This window comes from Camelus bactrianus, chromosome 6 (assembly GCF_048773025.1).
Source record: "Camelus bactrianus isolate YW-2024 breed Bactrian camel chromosome 6, ASM4877302v1, whole genome shotgun sequence".
Lineage (NCBI taxonomy): Eukaryota > Metazoa > Chordata > Mammalia > Artiodactyla > Camelidae > Camelus > Camelus bactrianus.
The window spans coordinates 8,304,675-8,326,302 of record NC_133544.1 but is presented as its reverse complement, the minus strand read 5'-3'; the positions used below and the strand labels follow the sequence as shown (position 1 = coordinate 8,326,302).

The 21,628-nt window shown below is 41.2% G+C and overlaps 1 protein-coding gene across 1 annotated transcript; it reads left to right on the top strand.

Annotated features, from left to right (window-relative positions):
* Nucleotides 1–420: 420 nt before the first annotated feature.
* Nucleotides 421–2,807, top strand: TUNAR (transmembrane neural differentiation associated intracellular calcium regulator). The gene has a single exon (XM_074364784.1). The coding sequence runs from the start codon at nucleotides 454–456 to the stop codon at nucleotides 598–600; it is 147 nt and encodes a 48-aa protein (XP_074220885.1). The 5' UTR covers nucleotides 421–453; the 3' UTR covers nucleotides 601–2,807.
* The last annotated feature ends 18,821 nt before the right edge of the window (nucleotides 2,808–21,628 follow it).

Sequence of the window (21,628 nt, the reverse complement as noted above, 5' to 3'; positions counted from 1 at the left end):
GTACGTGCAGGACAGCACTTTTCTAGGGCAGGATCCAGCACGTGAACGTGTGTAAAATCCCTGCTGCTGCGGGAGAGCCCATGTGTTTGGTTTGACTCCTGTGCAGCTGTCTCCATTTCTGCTTCAAGGAAAAGATCTAAAACAAGCTCAGTAGAGTGAGTGGCGCCCAGGCTGGACTCCTGGGCTAATCTCTTTATACCAATGTCAGGACATTCATCCTTGAAATTGATCAGTCATGCTCTGCCATTTCTCCACGGCCAAGAGCAGTGTGTCCCAAGATTGGCTCCATGGGTGATTTTTCACTCCCAATCGAGATCGAGTCCCCAGGCATGAAATCACTGCCCAACTTGATCTGCCCGGCTGTGGAGAGGATGCTTATATACCATCATCTTTTGTGCCTCTTTCCAATTACAGGTTAGCCTGGGGAGGAAGATAAAGACATTTGCAACCAAGATGGTAATCACGAGTGGAAATGATGAGGACAGAGGAGGCCAAGAAAAAGAGAGTAAAGAGGAGAGTGTCTTGGCGATGCTGGGGATTATTGGGACCATTCTGAACCTAATCGTCATCATATTTGTATACATATACACCACTCTCTGAATGGCCTCGGGATGGCCGAAGGACAGGAGTCCTGCGTGTCGGCAGATCAGTGACCGGACGCTGTACCAACAAGCGACCTTGACCTACATACTCCGCTCGGTCAAATGCACCTTCAAACTTGATAAAGGGTCACCAAAATAAACCGATCCTGCTACACAAGGAGCAGACACTAAAGCACAATGAATCCAACAAAAATCATTCACCCAGCAAGGAACTCAACGTCGCTGGTAGGGGGCCCGAAAGAACGCCTGGAAGACCAGCCTTTGACGCCCTTGGGGAGCGGATGGGTGCAGAGATTCGTTATCCCAGATCGCTGACACATGTCACGTATTCAAAGAGAGGAACAAAGCGGATGCAGCTCACCATGTCTCCCAGGACACGCGTTTCCTCCTAATCCAATGAGCTGTTTAGTACAAAAAACCACAGGGACAATCCTTTGACAAGCATCCCATTCATCAAAAGTGTCTGACTATTTGATACCGGGGAGATAACTTATTTTTCTTTTTTCATTGGCTTGACATGTGTATCTGTTCATATCAAGGTTTATAAATATATATTTTTAATAAATGTGCTCTATTTTTTAGCATGAACCAAATACTTGGGGAGGCACCCCCGGATCCATAGAGCTTTCCTTGGTTTTACCTGCTTAAACCCCTAGACTGCAGACGAACGTTGTGAAATCACTCTCGTCCTGATTCGCTCCTCTTGAATCCTTTACCTCCTCTCTCCTTGCTCTTTTCGGTCTGGAGGATGTTTTTCTGTAATATACCAGCCAGGATCTTGGTTGGTGCATGTTTCAAGATTGTCCATTGAGCGGCTTTTTGTTGTTATACCGGAGATACCAAACGATCGTGGGCATGTGGACCTTGGATGCACTGTATCCTTACTAAGAATGATGCATGAACAAGGGCTGAGAGATAGATCAGCTTTAAAAAATTTTTACAAGGACTACCGTGGAGGAAGAGCGCAGCTACCTTTGTAGATCAACTGTAGGATGGAGTATTCTTAACAGCAACATTATTATTTCATTCTTGTGATCATTTGTTGAGCAGATTTGATTTTAATGGCCGCATACCGTGAGAGATGAGAACAGGGGGGAAGCTCAGCATTAGGTGCCTAGTTCCATCCTTAGCAAGCCACTTGGGATCCTTTCCAAAGTAGGTGGGGTGCAAATGGCACAAGGACTCCCCACTGTAAGAGCTCACCTGGGTGTTTCAGGCTATGAGAACACCCCTGTGACAGGTGACTTTTCAAGGTCACTAGAAGGGGACGCAATGATCACCCTCAAAGACTGCTGTGTTTCTTAAAGCTCCTGGTTTATACTCACCTGCTACTTCCTCTCTGGCAGGGACAGTTCAATAAATCTGAATTTGCCCTGTGCTCCTGGCTCCCTGAGACGGGCCTTTGACTGGCTGCAGTGGCGTGGCCTTAGAAAGAGGGTTAGAATTCCTTCTGCCAGCGCCAGCCTTGCCTGTGGGCCAAAGAAGCAGCAGTCTTCTTAGTTGGATTCAGAGGTTGCCCAGGATGTCTCTCCTGCCAGATCTCTCCCTCCTGATGTTGTGGTGTCTGAAATTCCACCATTAGAGAGTCATTTCTTGGGCTCTTCTAAGGGACCAGGCTCTTTTATGCAGTAAATGCCCTGAGAACCTGGCTCTCATCAGGTGTCTTCCCCACCAGAAGGAAGGAGGCTGATGTGCATTCAGGGCACACTGTGTGCCAGACACTCTATTCTTTAAGTCATTGAATTCTCATGGTAAGTGAGATAGGGAGTTTTTGCCCTACATTGTAGAAGAGAAAGGAGGGCTTAGAGAGATCCAGAAACTTTCCTGTGGTCAGGTGGCTACTAGTGGTGAGTCAAGATGCAAACCCCCAATCTCTCTGATTCTCTGGCCTAGTGAGGGTTGGTAAATGCTGGGGAAAGAGGAGGTGGAGAGGTGAGGACGGTCCAGGAGAGGGCCCTTGGGGGTCAGATACAAATCCACGGTTTTGCTGGCCTCTGCACACCTTCCTACCCTCCCTCTTAAGAAATGAACAATCCCTGGGAACTCCTTGCACATGGGCAGGAGGCCATAGACATGAGGATGAGGCACAGGAAGGAGACTGGTTAGGAATGTAATGGACTGTCGGGTGAGGGGGCTGTCTCACAGCTTCTGTGTGGTTCTAGAAAGATTGTATGAAAATTCTGAACAATGAACAAACAATAAAGGTGCGATGGAAAAAAAATATTGATATCCTTTCTTCCCCCCCAGTCTTCTGGTGTTTTAAAACTTCTGCGTCCTTTGTTTACCTAAACATATTTTTACTTTATTAAACACACGCACACGTACAAAACTGAATGTGACTCTGTTAAACTGAAACTGTTTTGTTTGGACGGTAGAAGCCCCAGTGATTTTTCAAGTGTACTAATTTGAAATTTATTGAGGGGAAAAACTGCCTTTCCGATCCTCTCAACAGCTCCCTGATGGTTCATATAGGTTGTCCTAATCCACAGCCTGGAAATAAAGCTGCCCGTTCTATGACTGCCAACCAAAGTGGCAGTGCTCCCTCCCACAGAGAGAGTCTTATTTCTGTTCTAATTTAACATAGCCTGCAAGCCCGCACTGGGCAAACTCATGGCTTCCCCCAGAATCCTAAGGCATCTTTGAGGGCACATGGAAGGAATAGGCTGCCCATGACCCTGGGTCTTCAGAGTCCAAGTGCACCCAGCCCAGCCTTGGCACCAAGAGCAATACCCAAAACAACACGAGGGCTGGGTACTTCCCACCCATCCTGCAGGGCCCTCACAACAACCCCATGAGATGCATGTGCCTCTCCGCATCTTACAAGATGAGGAGGAAAGGCTCAAAAAGACTCATTGACTTTTCGAAGGTCGCGCAGCTGGAAACCAGCAGAATCAGACCTTCTGGCTCCGTGTCCGTGTGCCGCCCACACCTTGTGTGGTCCAGGCTGTGGGTCTGAGCTCTGTCGGAGCCGTCTGGCTAGTTCAGTCACAGCACACAGCTTCCCGCCGAGCCTGCCTCTTCTTGATCACAATGCACCTGGCCTGGTCAGCACAGCTGAACTGATGCTTTTAACTTCTACCCTGGAAAGGGACTCAGAAAGCCAGGGGTCTGGCAGGGGAGGGCCAGGCATGCATGGCAGTGTGGCCTGGGGGCTTGCGGCTGCCAGATGCTTGCTGATGGCTGGAAACAGCCCAGGCCTGAATCCCATCTCTGCCTTGTATGGTCTAGGTGACCACATGCGTTTCACACCAGCTCTGTGAGCCTTGGCTTTCCTTATCTGTAAATGGGGTGTGATAATAGCCCCCAGTTCCATCAGGTAGGTATCTTTGGCTCATTTAACTGTTACAGAAAAGAGTGACCTGGAAAGGTGAGTTGACTTAGCAGAGGCCCTGGGACCATGAAGTCATGTGGTGGGGAATCGGGCCTGGGTTCCAGGAGCTGCCTTCACCTTTGCAGCCCAACTTAAGCCCCCAAATAAAGATCTCCAGGGGGCCTGAGTTCCAGCATGGGGATGAGGGTGGTTGGGGAACAGGATACCTCAGAGACTTTCAAGTTCAGTGCGAGGGACCTGGACTGTAGGAAGGTAAAAGGGAGCTTAGGGACCCTGTGATTCTACAGGATGGGGTGAGGACAGGGTAGAGAAACCCTTTTTCTATGATTTTCTTTTCCTTTTAATTCACCAATAACCAGCTGAGGCCCTAACAAGATCAAGTCCCAAAGTCACATAGCTCAGTAGTCCGGGGGTCTCAAAGGTAGCTTGGGAAAGGGAAATGCATAGAAATTTATTTTAATAAAAAGGGCTTCTGGTTACTGGGGGCTGGACCACGAGGCCTTTTCCATTGCTTGTTTCTGGGATTTCTGTGCAAAGCAAATGTCCTCTCAAAGAATCCAGCACTCTGCCTCTGCGTCACTGTCAGGAATGTGGCAGGCTGACCCCAAAGAGCATAGTTTAGGGGTGCCTTTCCTGCAAGGGGGCCAGAGAGAGGCCTTTTATGCCAACGACTAGGGGCTGCTGGACACAGCAACTCTCTCCCATCCTGACTTGTCTTTTCATAAATCACACATGCATAGTTACAGTTGAAAAAAATTACAATTAAAAAATTCTACAGAATTAAAAGAATTAAGTTCTGTGGAATTAAAAGAATCCTCAAACACCGCCACCTAGAGGCAACCACAGTTAGTATTTAGCAAGGAAATTATAGACCAGGTGGCCTGCAGATGTGTCTGGTGAGATCATTTTCCCTGAAATTTTGAAATTCCATTGCCTTTAGGCAGGACCCACTCTTTAGGTTACTGTCCTCACATTTCCTGTGACAGTGGACAGCTTCCCTTGTTTCTGTTACTGGATCCAAAGACATTCTAGACATTTCCCCATAAACAGTAGGTTGAATATCATCATGTACACAGATGGTTGCATGCTGTGAACATTGCTCTCAGGTACTTTTTCATTAACAGCTGTGAATTAGCTTCCACATTCATCGGTCTATGTAAGCAGGCCACTGTAAGGGCCGTGTGGTACTTCATGGTTAGATGTACACACATCTCCCCCTTCTCTCACTGTTGGGCCTTTAGGTGGTTGTCTGTGTTTGCTGTGAACCACTCAGCCTTGCTCTTTAAAGCATCCCTTACCTTCCCCAGGACCCCTTAGAGCGGTCTGAGGCAGTACCCTTTACAATAGTCTTCAAGGGCGGTACCCGGTAAGTCATTGTCTACCAAACCAAACTGAAGGTGGGAATCACTTGAATCCTTTTTAAGAATGCACATTCTCACAGCCACTATGGAAAACAGTATGGAAATTCCTTTTAAAAAGTAAAAAATAGAGTTACCATATGATCCAGCAATCCCACTCCTGGGTATATATCCGGACAGAACTCTAATTAGAAGAGATACATGCCCCCCAGTGTTCATAGCAGCAGTATTTACAATAGCCAAGACATGGAAGCAACTTAAATGTCCATTGAGAGATGACTGGATAAAGAAGATGTGGGATATATATACACACACACACATATCCACACAAACATACACACAATGGACTGTCACTCATCTATAAAAAAAAGAATGACATAATACCATTAGCAGCAACATGGATGGACCTAGAGATGATCATACTAAGTGAAGTAAGTCAGACAAAGACAAATATCTTATGATATCACTTATATGTAGAATATAAAAAAATAACACGAATGAACTTATTTACAAAACAAAGAGACTCACAGACATAGAAAACAAACTATGGTTACCAAAGGTAAAGGGGAGGAGGGATAAATTAGGAGTCTGGGATAAGCAGATACAAACTACTATATATAAAATAGATCAACAACGGGGACCTACTGTATAGCACTGGGAAATATATTCAATATCTTGTAATGACCTATAATGAAAAAGAATATGAAAAAGGATAGACATATATAACTGAATGACTATGCTGCACACCAGAAACTGTCACAGCGTTGTAAATGAACTAGACTTCAATTTAAAAAATTAAAAAAAAAAAAAAGAATGCATGCTCTCAGGTCTCTCCCCCGATCTCTGGTTAGTAGCTCTGGAGTGGAGCCTGGCCTGGGGTCTTTTGAACAAGTCTCCTAGGTGACCAGGCGTATTTGGAGATCTTAATCCAGATGAACCCAGGATAACCACCTGGGCTCAGACCCTGATTTGAGGCTCTGGGACTCTTGTGGTTGTGCTGATTTTGGGCGGGTCACTTCATCCCTTTTCACCTGGGTTTCCTCATTTATAAAAAGCTGATCGTAACGTCTGGATCACAGGTCATTATGAAAGTCAGTTGAGGCAAGGCAGAGACAGCTCCCGGCAGAAAGCTGTGTACATCGCTGGGTGGCAAGATCACAGATGGTTAGCTGGCTCCTCCATTCACCACCAGAACTCTGCTCAGCGCAGGGGCAAGGAGCCGGTAGAGACACTGGAGTTACATGTCTGATCAACAGTTCGCTACATGCATTACACACTGCTTACTGAAGAAACATTGGGCCAAAACTTTTTTCATATTGCTTCTAAGAAACACCTGTGTATATCTAATATGGGAACAATTCTTACCTGTCTGTCTGTCTGTCTCTTTCTCCCATATTTCCTGCTCTCCCTTCCTCCATCCTTTTCTCCCTCTCTCTCCTCTAAGCCCCAAGGCCCCAGCTCACTCTCCCTTCCCTTACTGTTGCCATCCCCATGCTTAGACTTAGGGCTCTTTTCACATCAACTGCCTGCAGGACATCAGAAAGCCCATCTACCTCCTTGTCGTCTTCACAGAAATATTCCCATTGGCCATGTAAGCACTTTCCTAATAGCTACTTCAGGAGCACAGACTGGCTTGATAATGTCACACACTGGGAAGAGGGAGTTCCAGAGGCCAAATTCCTGCTTTCTCTCCTGAGAGAACTCTCCTAGAAGACCCTGTGGCCCCCACCTGCTAAGTGAAGAATCTCCTTGAGGGCTGGGATACCCTCTGACATCACTTTGTAATGATTCTACCCTCTCATGGGAAGCAGGTGGAATGAGCAGACAATATTTCCTCTTGTTTGTAAACAAGTTATACGAAATTGTGTATACTCTTCACAGAAGAGCTGCATGTTGCCATAAGAAATAAGACCGTGTAATATCTAAATTTTCCACTACAAGACTTCGTTAAGGGACATGCTGCTTTACTCTGTCTATGTCTCCGAATAATGGGGAAACATTTGCAGAATGCGATGAGACTTATGATCAGATGTTTCTACAGCAAGGTGATAAACAGTCACACCTCTCCCTACCTGGGACAGCAGCCTGCAAGGTATACAGAGACTTGGCTCCAAAGCTGGACGTTCAACTCTGTCACCTGCCCCTAATCACTGGAGGACAGGACTACCCAATGTTCTGTTCAGAAAGTAGAGGCATCCCACTTCCCCCCTCCCCCCAGCTGAAGGCAGGAAGCCAAGGTGTAACAGCTGAACAGTCCTAAGCATTGTAGCTAGTAAGCAGCAAAGGACAATGTTTTTAACTAGTATCTGTCTCACTGGGACTAAAGGACTCAAAGTGAGATCAAGCAGAGGTGAATCAGCCTTAATTCTAGCAAGATTCAAAGGTTGCTCCTGAAATATCACTGACCCATAAGCTGACATCTTCCTCGTAATCAGGAGGAGGCCACTTCTACCATGAAAGGTCAAAGGCGTGGACTGATGATCCATTGGTGCGGACCAGCCACAAACCAAAGCTGCTGAGATGCCCGCAGGTCACTGAATCTCTGGGACCTCCAGCCCAGGAAAGATGGACCTCAGACACTTCCACACAAACTGCATATTCCAGAATATGCTTATAGGTTCCACTGAAGTCTGTACATGGTTAGCTTATCTAATCCCTTGTCCAGTTCCCAGAGACTCATATTTATAATTCTTGGAACAAGAACCAGGCAGTGTGATTGTCTTTCCCCTGGTTGTATCACCCACCCCGCTTCTCGCCATCTGAGCCCCTACTGTCCCAGCCTCTGAGGTCATTACCTGACAAGATTGGCCACGTTTTTTCCTTGGTAACTTTGTTTTCTGCTCTAAAGAGTCCACTTTAGTGTTTTTTAGTTCTGAAGACTCCGCTGTAGAGCTTTGGGTTCTGAAGTTCTAAAGACTGCCTCCATATTAAAGGGACATGTGAACTCAGCTTCAGTGTGGCGTTCTGTTTTGATGTTGGCTTGGCCACCCAAGCTGGGCGATGGTTCTTTCCTCCCACACTTTCCCCAAGGAGAGTTGGATAATTCCATTGCCTGTGAGTCTCTGAGCAATAAGCATGTGCAGAGAGTCCATCACTCTCTCCTCGCTGCTGACCACCTTCATGCTATTTTGGGGGGACCAGGAAGTCATCCAAAAATGGGGACAGGGTTAAAAGCCAGAAAATCTGTGTTCAAGTCCCAATTCTGTCACTGATTAGCTATTGATCTTGGACAAGATCCTCAATAATCTTGAAAGAACATTTCATTCTCATTTCATGAACTTAATAAATCTGGCTTCTCAGTGTAGGTATATAGATTACATTTTTATGAAATAGCATTTTGGGAACTAAGAAATGGATGCTTCCATTAGTTATTAATAACAGCAATTAAAAAGTGTGAGTTTCAAATTTTTTTTTCCACTTAACCAGTAACAATAAGGATACAAGAATCAGAGCTTATGGTGTTTCAGAATCTTTTTACTGACAAAGTTAAGTGTGCCGCTTCACCTGGGATTGTGTCAAAGGTCTGTTTATTTGGAAAACTAAATATTAGGGACTTGGCAGTAGCTCCCTGTTGACATGTGAGCACAATGAGATCTTCATCAGTAATTTGAAATTTTAGTTCTGTCTTCTGCTCACAAAGAAAATGAAAAGAGAAATGTTTATGAGGAAGACAAAGATGTTTGTGTGTGTTGGAAATAAAAAAGCAGGACGGGAAATTTTAAGAGTCCTCCACGTAGACAGAACTTGCCATGTGCTTTAACCCGGTGTATTCCAGGTGATCCTCTGAAGAATCTTTGTGGCATGGATGAAGCCGATGGAGACCAATCACCAGTCGCAATTGGGAATTACTGCATCCTTCCTGAGCTCCCAGGCCAGTGCTCATGTGCCCTGTGCTGCCTCTTCAATCTTTCAGAAGACAGAGCTGTAGTCATGGCTGCTGGAAGACATCACCGTACTGCTCTTGGTCTCTGTTACTCTCCTACAGCAGATGGCATTTATATTTCTGAGATACATCATTTCTGTGAGCCTCAGCTTTCTTATCTGTAAAGCAGGGTGCTACCTTGCAAAAAGTTGATAAGGATTTGCAGATCATGCAGGTCCTATGCCTAGCATGGTGCTTGGTACATAGAAGGTTCTTACTGAGTGGAAGTTATTATCATTATTTCCCTAAGACATAGGAGTAAGGGGCTCCACTCAGCTCCTTTGAAATCAGCCTTAACAACCACCTCTTCCAACATGACATTCTAGACCCCTCTTGCTAAGTGATCTGGCATTGGAAAGTGTAAGGAGTGAAGGGTTCTGTTACTTACTAGTTGTATGGCCTGAGACAAATTACTTGTCTGAGCACTTTTTTTTCTTAGACAATGATATCTGAATTGAATCTCCAGGGATGGATAGTAACACACTAAGACTTAGTGTTCCTCTTTAAATTTAAAATACTTCAGTTATATTTTATGAAATTCTAACTATGTCTCCAATAATTTGGATGCAGGATGATTTGGGAGTCTCATCTTAGACCCTCCCTCCTGTTTCTTCTCCTCCTTCCAGAGCTGGTCATTAGCTGGTAGACACCAGCGTGAATGTACTAGCTGACATCCATGCTGTTAAGTCTGACACCTGTTCAGCCTTAATATGGTTGGTACCCCATTCTCATTAGCTAGTTCCCATACCATACAGATGAGTAGATATTTTGAATAAAACTTTTCCTCCATCTATTACCTTATCCTCAGGCTTCCTAGAAGAGGTCAGTGTACTCCTTCCTTTGCTACATCCTCCACCACTACCCCTCAACATCTATCAGCCCCCATCACTTTCCCTGCTTCCTGCCAGGTGGAAGAATCTTTGAGACAAACACTGCTGCAGGAGTTCTTATGATTTACCCACCACCATTGCTCCCTATCACAAGAGATGCCAGTTATAATACTGTCCATTCCTAAATTCCTCTTCTAGCTGAATAGCGCTCTGCAGGAAAACAGTACTGACTCTTCTTAGCTCACTGTTTGGTCCAGGGATTGACCCAAGGGTGCCCATTCCATAGACAGGCCAAGGACCTTGATATATGTAGCCTCACGCAAAGAGGTGGACCGGGCCAATTCAATTTTTAGGAGATGTAAATAGAAATTTTCAGGAAGGATCTAGGTCAGAAGGATAAATATATTGAGAGCTTCCATGATGGCTGGGAAAATCTTAAGATTCATGCCCAGCCTGAAGGCTTGAGGACAGTGAACAGAAGAGGCAAATAAAGTGTATAGACAGTGTGGTAGATTGAATTATTGATTCTAATTTTTAACTCCTGTATAAGAGTGGTGTATATTCTCCTCCCTCTTCCCATCTCCTGTGGTTAATTCCCCAGCCTTTATTTTGAGTTTGGCTGCATAACCTATTTTCGCTAAAGGAATGCTAGTGAACATGTTGCAATGAGAGGTTTGGAATGTGCTTCTGCCTTTGGGTTTTCCCTCTTGAGCTTCTGACATAATCATGAGCACACCACTGCAGCCTGAGTCTGAAAATGAGCCACCAGGATCAGAGTTTCCTCAGCCAGCCCACACCTGCAGCCCGAGCCCCTTCTCAACCTGGAGATGTGTGAATGAGAAATAAATTGTTATTGCTGTATACCACTGAAATTCTATGGCTGTTTTCCAGGAATAGCTGACTAATACAGGCAAAGTGAGGTGAAAATTTCATGATAGGGAGAAACTTCAATTTCTAACACTTCCAAATTTGAGTTTTCCTGAATCCAGCAGTGTTCTTATTCTTCCTTTCCTGTTTCTGTGAAGCTTTTTGTTTGTGCAATAAACTCTTATTTTTATTCAAAAAGTAGTCTTCTCATGAGACAGATTCAGTCTTGTAGGGTCTACAGTTTTTACAATTTGGGACCCTCCTTAAGAAAAAGAATACAAAATTATGAATGCAAATTACGTACGAAAGTGATTCCTTATTTATAATAAAAGAAAACATCACAACAAATTACTGGATTTTAAAAATCTGAGCAGAATTCATTTCTGGCCATGGTGGAGTAATTCATACCAGAGCATCCTACTTGCCATAAACTACTAAACTCTAGACAAACAATTTGAAGCTACTGTTTTCAACATCATTAGTCAACAGGCAGCATATGACTTCAATTCCCAGAGAAAGGAAACATATGAGATGAGTCCCAAGATCTCTCTGGTTTTCTGCCTGTAGGAATTATTTGGACTATAGACTATAGTGTGGGAGGAAGAGCTGAGGCATAGTACGGTAATCTCACTGAGCTGATGAGGCGGAAACCAGAGTTTGGGAGTGCTGAGGTACCTGGAATCTGCTATACAGGACTTGGAGAAAGGGAAATTGTCCAGGGAAAGAGCTCCAGAAATCTGCATGGAGGTCCCCTTTTGTCTTTGTCAGATAATATACCATGCATGGGGAGGGTGAGATTCTCTGATGACTAACAGAGCGTCTGGCCACTACTGGGAATTTGTGAGCTGAACAGAAACACTGTCTGTCAAATAGAGCTGAGATGTATAGGAATTCCTGTTGCCCAGAGTAGACAGACTTTACTAAATGCATCAGGAATTCAGTTGAGGACCAAAAACTCATGGCATAGGATTAAGACTGCTCTAACCCCCAAACAAAGCTTAAAAACAAGCCTGTAAAAACAAATCATACCACTCTGCCAGTAAATTAACTGCCAGATAGAACAAAACATAACACCCTGTAAATATATATCAATAAAATAAATAAATATATGTATATATAAGGTGTGCCAATAAAATTTAGACTCCTAACAAAGTAGCATTCACAATTTCCAATACACAATAAAATATTGCTACAAATACAAAACAAGAAAACATGATCCCTCCCCAAAAAAGAAAACAGCCCCAAGATAACAGAGATTTTGGAATTGGTAGGAAAAGACTTCAAAGCAGATGTTATGTAAATACATTTGAGAATTTAAAGGAAAAGACAGATGTAATGAGTGAACAGATGAGGTATCTCCGTAGAAAAGTAGAAGTTATTCTTAAAAATCCAATTGCAAATACAATGTCTAAAATAAAAGTAATTCACTGAATACAGTTAACAGCAGTTTGAACATATATAAGATCACTAAACTTGAAAACAAAGCCACAGAAACTATATAAACTGATATATAAAGAGAAAAATGGCTTAGAAATAATGGCAGAGCCTCACTGAGGACAAAACGAAGCATTCCAGCATACAGATAATTGTGGTCACAGGAGGAGAAGAGAGAAAGTTTGGCACAAAAAAATTTAAGTAATGGCCAAAAATATTTCCCATTTTATGTGAAAATATTCAGCTCCAAGATCCCAAAATCTCAGAAAATCATAACCAGATCAAACACAAAACCACACCAAGATTCATCATAATCAAATTGCTGAAAGTCAGTGATAAAAGAAAACATTTTCAAGCAACTGGGGGTTGCAAGAGAGAACACATACATTCCTGCAAAGAAATAATAATAAAAAATACCATTAACTTCTCTTATTAAAGAATAAAAGAGAGAAGACAATTAATTATATCTTTAAAATGCTGAAAGAAGAAGCAAAGACTGGTAACCTCAAATTCCATGTCTAGCAAAGATGTCCTTCAAAATTCAAGACAAAAATCAAGACTTTTTAGAAAGTCAAAAGCTGAGAGAGTTCATCAGAATCCTATCAGAAAACTACATTACACCAAAAAAATGTTAAAGAAACCCTTTCAGACTGAAGGAAAATTATCCCAGATGGAAACTGTCCCACGTGAAGGAATGAAGAATTCCATAAATAGTAAATATAGGATAAGTATATTTTTTTAAAAATTTCCCTTTCTTAATCTGTTCAAATATAATGGACGACTTAAATCAAATATAATAACTATATAGTGAGATGATTATAACACAGGTAGAAATAAAATACATGAAGAATGTGGAGGGTTAAATGGAAGTACACTGTTGTAAGGTTCTTACATTGCATGTAAAGTGGTGTAATATTAATACATGGTAACCTGTGATAAGTTAAAGATGCAGATTTTAATTCCTAGAACAACCTCAAAAATTTTTCTTTAAAAACAGATATAGATAAAAAGCCAATAAATGAAATGTAATAAAATACTACAAAAATACTCAATTCAAAAGAAGGCACTAAAAAAACCCTATTTCTATTTCATAAAAATAGAAACTAAAGGGAAAGTCCTCAACATTAGATAGCACATCTAAGGAAAACTGAAAGCCAAATACTGTTTAATGGTAAAAGATGGACTGTGTTTCCACTATGATTGGAAATGATACAAGAACATCTGCTTTCACCAATTCTATTCAGCATTGTACTGGAGGTACTAACCAGTGCAATAAGGAAAGACAAATAAAAGTTAGAAAAATTAGATCAGAAAAAGTAAAACCATCTTTATTCACAAATATTACTATCGTGTATTCACAATATAACTAGTAAGGAATTCACAAAATATCTATTAGAACTAATGACTGAATTTAACAAAGTTATGGAATGTAACGTCAATGTGCAAACATAAATTTTCTTTTATAGGCTAGAAGTGAACAAACGGAAAATGACATTAAACATAACATTAACGTTTGCATCAGAAAACATAAAATAAGCTTCTATAGAAAATCTAAGCTCTCACATAATGTAAGTATCCACATTAAGAAACTATACAAAGCAGAGCATCTTAAAAATCTAGGTAAGTAGAGAGAAAGAAACAGTAAATGTAAAAGCAAAGTCAATGAGATAGAGAACAGAAAAATAGGAAACAAAGTCAATGAAGCTAGAGCTGGCTCTATGAAAAGATCAACAAAATTATAAATCTCTAGCAAGACTGATTAAGAAAAAAAGAGAGAAGACACAGTTTACCAGTATCAGGAATGAGAGAGGGAATATTATATATCCTAGAGAAATTTAAATGATAATAGTAGCATATTATGAACAATTACATGTCAAGAAATTTAACAACTTAGATGAAATACACAAATTCCCCAAGGGACATAAGTTATCAAACCTGACTCAAGAAGAAGAAGAAAAAAAAAACCTAGAAGGCTTATATCTATTAAGAACTTTTAATTTGAAATTAGAAACTTCTCCACCAATAAAACTCCTGGCCTGGATAGCTTCTCTGGTAAATTTTGTCACAGATACAAAGAAAAAAAGAAAAACTATGCAAAAGCTTTCAGAATATAAAGTAGATGGGAACAGTTACCATCTCATTATATGAAGCCAACATTTCCCTCATACCAAAATCAGAAAAAAACATTTAAACAACAACAAAAACGCACCCTACACACCATTATCTCTTGCAGACATAGATTAAAAAAATCCTTTTAGAATTAGCAAATCATATTTAGCAATACATAAAAGAATAATATGCTATGATAAAGTGAGGTTGATCCTAGAAAAGCAATCAGTGTGGCTCACCATACTAACAGAAAAAAAGGAGGAAAAACATAAGATCATCTCATCTCAGCAGATGCAGAAAAAGCATTTGACAAAATTTAATACCCATTCATGGTAAAAAAAAAAGGGGGGGGGGCAAACTAGGAGTGTAGGGAAACTTCCTCACTGTGCTAAAGAATATCTAAACAGAAAAACTATAGCTAAAATTATCTTAATGGTGAAAAACTGAATGCTTTCCCCACTAAAACTGGACTGAAATACCAATGCAAAAAATATGACATCACTGAGAATAAATTTTTAATTATGTGTAAGATCTGTGCACCAAAGCTATTGATATTTGCTAAGAGATATTTTAAAGCTCTAAATAAACAGAGAGATATTGTACTTTCATGGACTCAGAAGCTAATATTGTTAAGATTTCAGTTTCCCTAGGTTTGATGTATGCATCAGTCTCCATCAAATTTCAGTAGATTTTCTGGGTGGTAACTGACAAACTGATTCTAAAATTCATATAGAAATTCAAAGGACATATAAAAACCAAATTTTTTTAAAGAACAAATTTGAGAATTTGTATCACTTAATTTCAAGGCTCACTCTGAAGCTGCAATTAAAAAGATGTTGTACTATTTGGTGTAAAAAGTCACAAAGGGGTCGATGGAACATAATAGAAAAGCCAGAAGATAAACGCATACCGCATAGGACAATTGATTTTTTACAAAAGTTCTAGTGCAATTTAATGGGGAAATTTAAATCTTTTCAATAAATACTGCTCAAACAGTTGAATATTCATATGAAAAAAAACTAAACCTTTACTTCCTGTCTCATACAAATTATACAAAAGTAATTTGACAGAGTCAAAGACCAATGTAAAAGCTAAATCTATAAAGCTTCTATAAGAAAACACAAGGGAATATTTACTCAACCTTAGGATAAGCAAACATGACATAGATGGGACACAGAAAACACTCATTAGGAAACATTAAATTGGGACCTAATTAAACTTATGAGCTTCTGTGCAGCAAAGGAAACCATAAACAAAACAAAATGACAACCTACGGAATGGGAGAAAATTTTTGCAAAAGATGAAACTGACAAAGGCTTGATCTCTAGAATATATAAGCAGCTCATACAACTTAATAAGAAAAAAACAAACAACCCAATCCAAAAATGGGCAGAAGCCCGGAACAAGCAATTTTCCAAGGAAGAAATACAAATGATCAATAGGCACATAAAAAATGCCCAATATCACTAATTATCAGAGAAATGCAAATCAAAACTACAATGAGGTATCACCTCACACCAGCCAGAATGGCCATCATTCAAAAGTCCACAAATGACAAATGCTGGAGAGGTTGTGGAGAAAAGGGAACCCTCCTACACTGCTGGTGGGAATGTAGTTTGGTGCAGCCACTGTGGAAAACAGTATGGAGATTCCTCAAAAGACTAAAAATAGACTTACCATATGACTCAGTAATCCCACTCCTGGGCATATATCCAGAAGGAACCCTACTTCAAAAAGACACCTGCACCCCAGCATTCATAGCAGCACTATTTATAATAGCCAAGACATGGAAACAGCTTAAATGTCCATCGACAGATGACTGAATAAAGAAGATGTGGCATATTTATACAATAGAATGCTATTCAGCCATAAAAAAAGACAATATAATGCCATTTGCAGCAACATGGATGTCCCTGGAGAATGTCATTCTAAGGGAAGTAAGTCAGAAAGAGAAAGAATAATAAAATAAATTAAAATAAAATAAAATAAAATAAAATAAAATAAAATAAAATAAAATAAAATAAAATAAATACAAAACAGAAACAGACTCATAGACAAAGAATACAAACTTGTGGTTGCCAAGGGGGAGGGGGTGGGAAGGGACAGACCGGGAGTTTGAAATTTGTAGATACTGACAGGCATATGTAGAATAGACAAACAAGATTATACTGTATAGCACAGGGAAATATATACAAGATCTTGTGGTAGCTCACAGCAAAAAAGAATGTGACAATGAATATATGTATGTTCACGTATAACTGAAAAATTGTGCTCTACACTGGAAATTGTGACACAATATTGTAAACTGACTATAATTCACTAAAACATTTTTTTAAAAAAAGGAAACAATAAACTGATAAATTAGACTCCATAAAATTTAAAACTTTTATTCATCAAAAGTCACTATTAGAAAAACCGACACAGACTGGAAGAAAATATTCGTGATACATTTATCTGGTAAAGGACTTGTTATCAGAACACACAAAGATCTTATGCAGCTCAATAACAAAAAGAAAGACAACCAATATTTTTTAAATGAGCAAAACTCTTGAACAGCAATTTCACAAAGGAAGAGGTACAAATGGCCAATAGTCATATGAAAACTTCATTAATTATCAGGAAAATGAAAATTTTAAATGCCAACTACACACCCACATTCAAAGTCTTTGCATCTTGTGTCTTCCGAGTCTCCAAAATATTTGCTAGGCTCTTTAAGAAGTCATTCACAGTGCAAGGCTTAAATAGTTTTATAATGTGCACATCTTCTCATATTGCTTCTAGTCTAAAATCCAAGTTGTCATGTGTGCTTGAAACCATCCAACTATGAGACTCTGGAAGCTTGAAGGAAATCAGAAATTTTCCAGATATGCTTCTCCCTTGCATATTTCAAGTCTTATTTCTCCTCCTCTGTCAAGCACAGATTTCTGGTGCTGGGTGCTATAGATCATATTCATCTTAGGAATCCATCTCTGGCCTTGTACTTTTGGTCATAATGCCAGCTAAATCAGTTAAATGAGTGAAAATTTTCCTGGATGCTCTTCCTGCACTGGGTGAGCTAGCAATAGCTTAACTATGTATGAAGGGAACTGAATAACATAAATTTATTCCACAAAACTAAAAATAAATGTGTCTCTAATTCAACATGCCTTTAGCCAGATTCTGAAGATGCTCACAGTCACTCCAATGTCACTTGCCACAGAGTAAGGTGTGACAGAGGGGAAATCAGATTGGAAAGACACAGAGGTATTAACCAATTGTGGTTAAAATATCTTACTTTTACCAAAACATATGACCTTGTGAACATTTGCTATTGCCCTACCCTTGTAAAAAAGCAAGTTCAGATCTGAGAGGTCTGGAAATGTTGGCTTTGATAGTTCAGGGGGAATCTGCTACTGGATCTTGGATTGAACGCCTACAATCTTATTTGCAAAAACAGAACTCATTCTTCTGCCTGGTGATCTTCTCTTAGATGACATGATTCTAAACAGGAGCTGCCATGTTCTTTTAGATCCTACATCTCTGCACTCCTCCTTAGTCTTGATTGGCTCATGGGTGAGTCAATCAGAGTAACCTCCCACATGGCCAGCATTGAATAGTCACTGGAACTAAGCTGGGACAATTAGACTAAAGATTAGGAAGCGTATCAGCCCCTTGAATGGCAAAGCTGTGACATTGTCATCATCATCATCATCATCATCATCACCATCGTCACCACCATCGTTATCATCACAGCCAGAATTAGTGAACACTCAATAGCATTTGCAACACTGTGTGGAGTAGTTTCTGAGGTCATCCACGTTTTACAGGTGGGAACACTGTGGCTTGGAGAGGTTAACAGACCTCCTGCTGGGATGGAGCTAATAAGTAAACGTCCTGCAGTTGGAGCCCAGGCAGACTGGCATGCTTAACCACGACTCGACAGCGCTTGTTTGATTTCCAGCTGTGGGAGGAAGCTGGTCTGAGAGAGTGAAGCCTCCACCCATTAAGACACAGAGATAAGTGGGAGTCCCTCAGGCCCAGGTGCATCACTTCCCTCCCTAGGCTGTGGCCCTGGGAACTTAAAAAAAAGCCTGTGTTACCTGTCACTAGAAATCAAAAGAACCCAACTCCAGACTACAGCCCAGAATCTGTTCTCACACTCTGTCAGCATCTGTGTGCAACAGGATAGGAGTAAGAAAAGATATAAACCTATTCTGAGATCCTGAGAACCCAAACATCACTTCCCCTCCATAACATCCTTTACATATGATTACAAAATGCTGATTACCATTCTGCTTGATGTCCTGTGGACCATCCTCAGCATCCGAACCCCTCACTGTACGATATGTATGGATCCATGAATTGACAATCAAACATGGCCAGGGGCATCCTCTAGTTCACCCCTCTTTCTGTTTTAAGGTGGGGAGACAGGCTCAGGAAGGGGGAGTCATTTGCCCAAAGTCAGACTCTGAGGAGGTGTCATGACCAGATGAGAGCTGCATATGTCCCTAATGACACAGGGTGGAGGGCCTGACCTAACATGTCTCCTGCCTTACAGGCTGCTTTGGGCTACAGCCTGGCTACCTCTGTAGAGAGTGTGGTTGCCTGCCAGTAGGAAAAAGACACAGCCCATTTTCCTGATGTCATTTGGAAGTATAGCACTCTTTCCTGCCAAGAAATGTGATATATTTGTTTTCTTTGTTAACAGCCAGCCACTAGGTTTTATACCCTGAGAATCCACATCCAAATGGAGAATATATATTGGCTTCATAAATCTGGCTCTCAGACTGTCACATATATAAAGAACCGAATTTGTTCCAAAACCCAGATTTGTGCAAACTCTTCCAAACATCCATCCTTAGACTATAACTCCAAATTTTTGGCACAGTTGACCCCATAGGCCTGTGTAACTTGTCAAGTTACAATGGAGATGGAACTAGGTGTGGACAGCATGGCAGGGAAGACTGGCACAAAGCAAGCTGAGTCCAATTCAAGGGGCAGGGGCAAGGGAGCTATGACTTATCAGGATGGTACAATGATGAAGACCAAGGTCCTAGGTTCAAATCCTATCTTTACTACTTACTAACCAGAAGACCTTGGCAAGTTCCTCAACTTTGTGCTTTAATGATCTTCCATGTGAAATGGGAGTGTTAACACCACCTGTCAGATAAGCTTGTTGTAAGAAGTGAGTGAGTTTTCATATGTGTGAATAACCAAGAACAGTGATTCACTGTTATGATCAAGGAGCTGCTATAGCTCTGTGCAACTCACTGCCTCATTCAATCTCAATCACCCCCCTGAGAAGTGCTTTTGAAGGCATATTGGTGAGAAAACAGGGACTCAGGAATGAGGTATCCTTGCTCTCAATCCCATGAGCAGACATTCCAAGTCTCCATCATTCACCCTGATCCTAAGTTATCTTAGTTTTGAGATCAAGCTATCTTTTGTGTGTGTGTATACACACACACAATTGCATTTATATATAAGTATAATTGACATATGACATTGTATTATATTATATTTCCTTTTTTTTAATTTTGTTTTTTATTGAAGTGTAGTTGACTTACAATGTTAGTTTCAGGTGTACAGCAAAGCGATGCGGTCAGGCTCTTAAAGTCGGTTTCCATTTCCAACTTTTCCCTAGAGCTGCACAGAAATTATATAATGGGACATCCGATAGCTTTGACTGAAGCACCAAGATGCAACAGACATTAGATGTCAAAATGCGTGCTGAGATAGCCCCTTGCTCACACTGAGGGTATAAAACAGTCAAGTCTGGAGTTTGGAGAAGGGCTTGCAGTTTCTTTGGAAAGGACGTGGAGATCAGGGAATGTCTCCCCCTTTACTTCTAAAGATGGCCTTCAAGGAAATGTCTCAGAGAGTAAAATGGGTTTCCTGCAGGTTGGAAGCGAGTAACACCTGTTACAGTGTCTCATTCAAGACCCTTTAAATTTAAAGAAGGGGCACTGTGTGAAGGAAGCCTACTGGAAATGACCTTATTTGAGCCCCCTGATCCAACCATACCTGATGACAGTGAACTTCTGATTTTCATTTACAAGAACTAATAAATTTCTTTAAGGCAATTTTCAATGAATCTTCTTCTTCTTCTTCTTCTTCTTCTTCTTCTTCTTCTTCTTCTTCTTCTTCTTCTTCTTCTTCTTCTTCTTCTTCTTCTTCTTCTTCTTCTTCTTCTTCTTCTTCTTCTTCTTCTTCTTCTTCTTCTTCTTCTTCTTCTTCTTCTTCTTCTTCTTCTTCTTCTTCTTCTTCTTCTTCTCATTATTATTATCATTATTATTATTATTTCACAGCTGTATTCATAGAAATGATGATATCTCCAATTCTGAGGTGGGATCCGAGAAATTTTTTATAATTCCCCAGGTTCTGAGTACAGGAATGAAGGAAGGCTGAGAAAATAAAGTCAATTAACCACAATGGCTTCGTCATGATTAGGACTCCCCTGAACCAGGTTGTTCATAACTGTCAGTGTGAAGATTCACTGTAAAGTGAAGTGACCCAGAATAGGATTTCAGGTTTCCTTTGATCTGATTCAGTGAAGCAAACATTTATTTAGCACTGACTGTATGCAAGGTATTATGCATCACAGTGCAGGGCCAGGTAGGGAGGTCATAATAATGAATAAGATTGAGCCCCCAACTCCCAAGGGATCTGTCTACAGTAGGGGAATAAATGTACATTGAGGCAGACAGAGATGCGGGCCACAGAGGGGAATAAGGATTGCAGGGCAGGATGGGGAGGGCAGGGAGCAGAGGTGTGGGGTGGGGAAGTGTTGTAAACCCATTCGGAGAGAGAATGACAATCACTATAGGCAGCCCAGGCCCTCTCATTGCCAGTCTATATTGGGGTTCCAAGAGTAACCCTCCCTTTTTCCCAACTCAGCAGAATTTATTGATGTGGAAGCTCAAGTTAGTGCTGGCTTGGTCTGTAACAGAACGAGAAGCCTCCAGCCCTGGGCATGAGAAGGGTGTCTGTAGAGCCCCTCCTGTGGGGCCCAGTTCTCGCCTCCTCAGGGCCTTTGCTTAAGCTCCTCCTTCATCTGAAGCTCATCCCCCTCTCCTCTCCCACCTGCATCCCTACCCACTGGGCCAGTATTTCTAGGCGGCATCATTTTATGTGCCTCCTAGAAAGAAAAAAATGCTGCCCGTTACTTATCACACGCCATCATTTATAGATGCACC

Coding starts and splice junctions, on each gene's coding strand:
- TUNAR (XM_074364784.1), top strand. CDS start 454: ATGGTAATCACGAGTGGAAATGATGAGGACAGAGGAGGCCAAGAAAAA.